This window comes from Anopheles darlingi, chromosome 3 (genome assembly GCF_943734745.1).
Source record: "Anopheles darlingi chromosome 3, idAnoDarlMG_H_01, whole genome shotgun sequence".
Classification (NCBI taxonomy): domain Eukaryota; kingdom Metazoa; phylum Arthropoda; class Insecta; order Diptera; family Culicidae; genus Anopheles; species Anopheles darlingi.
The window spans coordinates 63,432,042-63,434,541 of record NC_064875.1 but is presented as its reverse complement, the minus strand read 5'-3'; the positions used below and the strand labels follow the sequence as shown (position 1 = coordinate 63,434,541).

At 44.1% G+C, this 2,500-nt stretch overlaps 1 protein-coding gene across 12 annotated transcripts in view; it reads right to left on the bottom strand.

Moving 5' to 3' along the window:
• The window catches only part of LOC125954400 (supervillin), a 91,131-nt gene that overhangs the window by 446 nt on the left and 88,185 nt on the right, over positions 1-2,500 (bottom strand). For 11 of the 12 annotated variants that reach the window (XM_049684653.1, XM_049684654.1, XM_049684651.1 and 8 more), the window contains 2 exons: positions 2,322-2,500; positions 1-1,278 (listed from right to left, as the gene is read on the bottom strand). The exon at positions 1-1,278 is cut by the window's left edge and continues 446 nt beyond it; the exon at positions 2,322-2,500 is cut by the window's right edge and continues 2,328 nt beyond it. In XM_049684653.1, coding sequence (XP_049540610.1) covers positions 1,039-1,278; positions 2,322-2,500 — 419 coding nt within the window. In that variant the 3' untranslated portion in view covers positions 1-1,038. The remainder of the gene's footprint in view (positions 1,279-2,321) is intronic. The other variant, XM_049684656.1, reaches the window with a different exon arrangement.

Sequence of the window (2,500 nt, the reverse complement as noted above, 5' to 3'; positions counted from 1 at the left end):
TTCCTTGCTTCATATCAGACGATCCATTCCGAATAAAAGTACTAAAGTCGATAGAACCGAGCCGAACGAGAGCGAGAGGTGCGTGTGTATAATGTAAAAAGGTATCGTATAAATGGTCACAAGCACACACACACTCACACGCACACGTACACAAACATACACACAAACGTATCGCGATGCTCAATTCTTTTCGCTCCACAGTAGGAGTCGGCCCGGGATCGGCTGTTGAAATCTTCGGTACTAAACATATATAAATCTCGCTCGGCCCTTTCCTCACTATCAATGCGATCCTGCGAGTGGTTGCTGCTGGTGGATGTCCACGGATAAGTACTAACTCATACTTTCATTTCTCATCGCATTTGCTTCCGCTGCTGGCTCCTTTCTCGGTTTTACTCGGTCTCTTCTCGCTATCTCAGTTCTGCAGCCACTAGTCAGGGGCGGTAATGGGCCGTTCCACCAAATAATAATAAATTAAGGAGGGAGTATGTTGTAGGTAACACACAGCAAACTAACACTGACGATACTGATCGGAAATGGAAATCAAAACTATAAAAAAAAAAACAAAATATCATCTTCATTAGACCCTCCACGTAGACGCATCAACTCTACCACGGTTCGGTGGTTGGCAAGACAACAACAGAGTGGAGACCTGGCTGCACAACAAGCTGTGCCAACTAAAACATAAACTAAAAAAAAAACAGGAAACATATTTGTGTGTATTGTTTGTTTCTTCCTTTTCTCTCTGTCTCTCTCTCTCTATAAAAAAGGATGAATCTCCAATAACATAAAACAAATCTATGCATTAAAAAGGGATACGCGAAATCCTATAACATTAGACAGATTGGACAGGCTGGATAAACTTATCACGATCTTGCGCTCAACGAACAACACTAACACGCGGTGGACTGACTCTTGAGACTGGGGATTATCGTAGGGTAATAAAAAAGATCGTTCGATTGAAGGAAACTAAAATCAAAATCAAACATTAAATCACTTCACTATGGAGTAAACACACACACACCCGCGCGTGTTCGGCGGTTAGAAAAGTCCGCGTTCCTTCTTCAGCTTCGTCTGCTTCCAGGCGGGCAGCTGATCGTACTCGCCCTTCTTCATGCCGAGTGCCTCCGGGTAGTCCAGCTCGTGGAGGTACAGCTCTAGCTTGGTCGGATCGACACCCTCGGGGAGCGGGCGTTCCAGCAGCACGGCCAGTGGGTACTCTTTGCGTGTCAGCAGCGATAGACTGTCGTAGATGGGCTGTGGGGTCGATTTACGACCATCCTGCAAGCGGGAGCACGCGTGCGAAAGATTGAGAAAAGAAGCTTCTATTAATAACCTGGATGGTGGATGATGTAAATGCAATACTATATGTTATCCTAGATTTTTGATTGATTTTCCATTAACTCCGCGGACTCTCTGAAACAAGTCTTTAAATCTAAACTTTGCTTCCACTTCAGCAAAAGACACTTTTTCATTTTGATTTTCAAAGCTTTCTTCGATCTCTACTAGGGATAATAGGGAAGTTCATGAAAAATAAACTGTTATACGTGCCAGTTGCTAGGGTTACTAAGATTTTACATAAACGCGTGTTCATTATTTTCAAGACATTATTTTCTTTTAATCTGATCTGTTCCTATTACTTATTTGCCGTTTTATTTTATAAAAATTCTATCAAATGCACATCAGATATTTAATCTGTCTAATTGGTTATAAAGTATCCGAACAGTTGCCCGGCTTTATCATGAGAAGATTGCTTCGTATCAAACAAAGAATTGATAGTACTCAACCAAAAGCACCAAGAGATCTGAAGGTGACCGCCACTGCTAAGAAATTTGCAGAACTTGCTTATTTGCAACAGTGTGTAGCAAACACTACGATAAGCACTTCGCAAGTGGCGCGATAAAAAGCACTATCTTATCGTATTTCACAGTATCTAAAACGTCCTGTCACGTTCATAACCTCGATAGAACCAACTGTTTTCAAGACAAAAGACACTCGGAACGAACTCTTTCCCAAAGTGTTCCAATCGCTACACCACTTTGGCTGGTAAGAAATGCATTAATTGCATATAGCCGATCCGGATGAATGACATTGATATTGTTAAGGAGAATGGGGGCTAAGGTAGCAAAAGCGCAATTAAGGGATGCAACACAATCATCCAAACAGGGGCGAGGATCATGGGGCACAACACCACAGTTACTGCAAAACAACATTGAGATCAAGCGCAGCTTACCCGCCATCAAGCACCCTGCCAGATTGAGAGACAGCGCGAGAAGGAGAAACGGAAAGGGGAAGGGAACAACGGACCACGGAAGCCTACCTACCTGCACATTGATTTCGGCAACATCGTCCCGCTGAATCCACTCCGGGAACATGGCGATGAACTCGAGCGGTTCCAAACCTGCCCAAACGACGAATCCATTGACGAAGTCCGACTCGAGCGCACGGTCCTGGTCCTCCTCGATGTAGCCTGGCGTTAGCTCCGGCTTGGCGTCCACCTCAT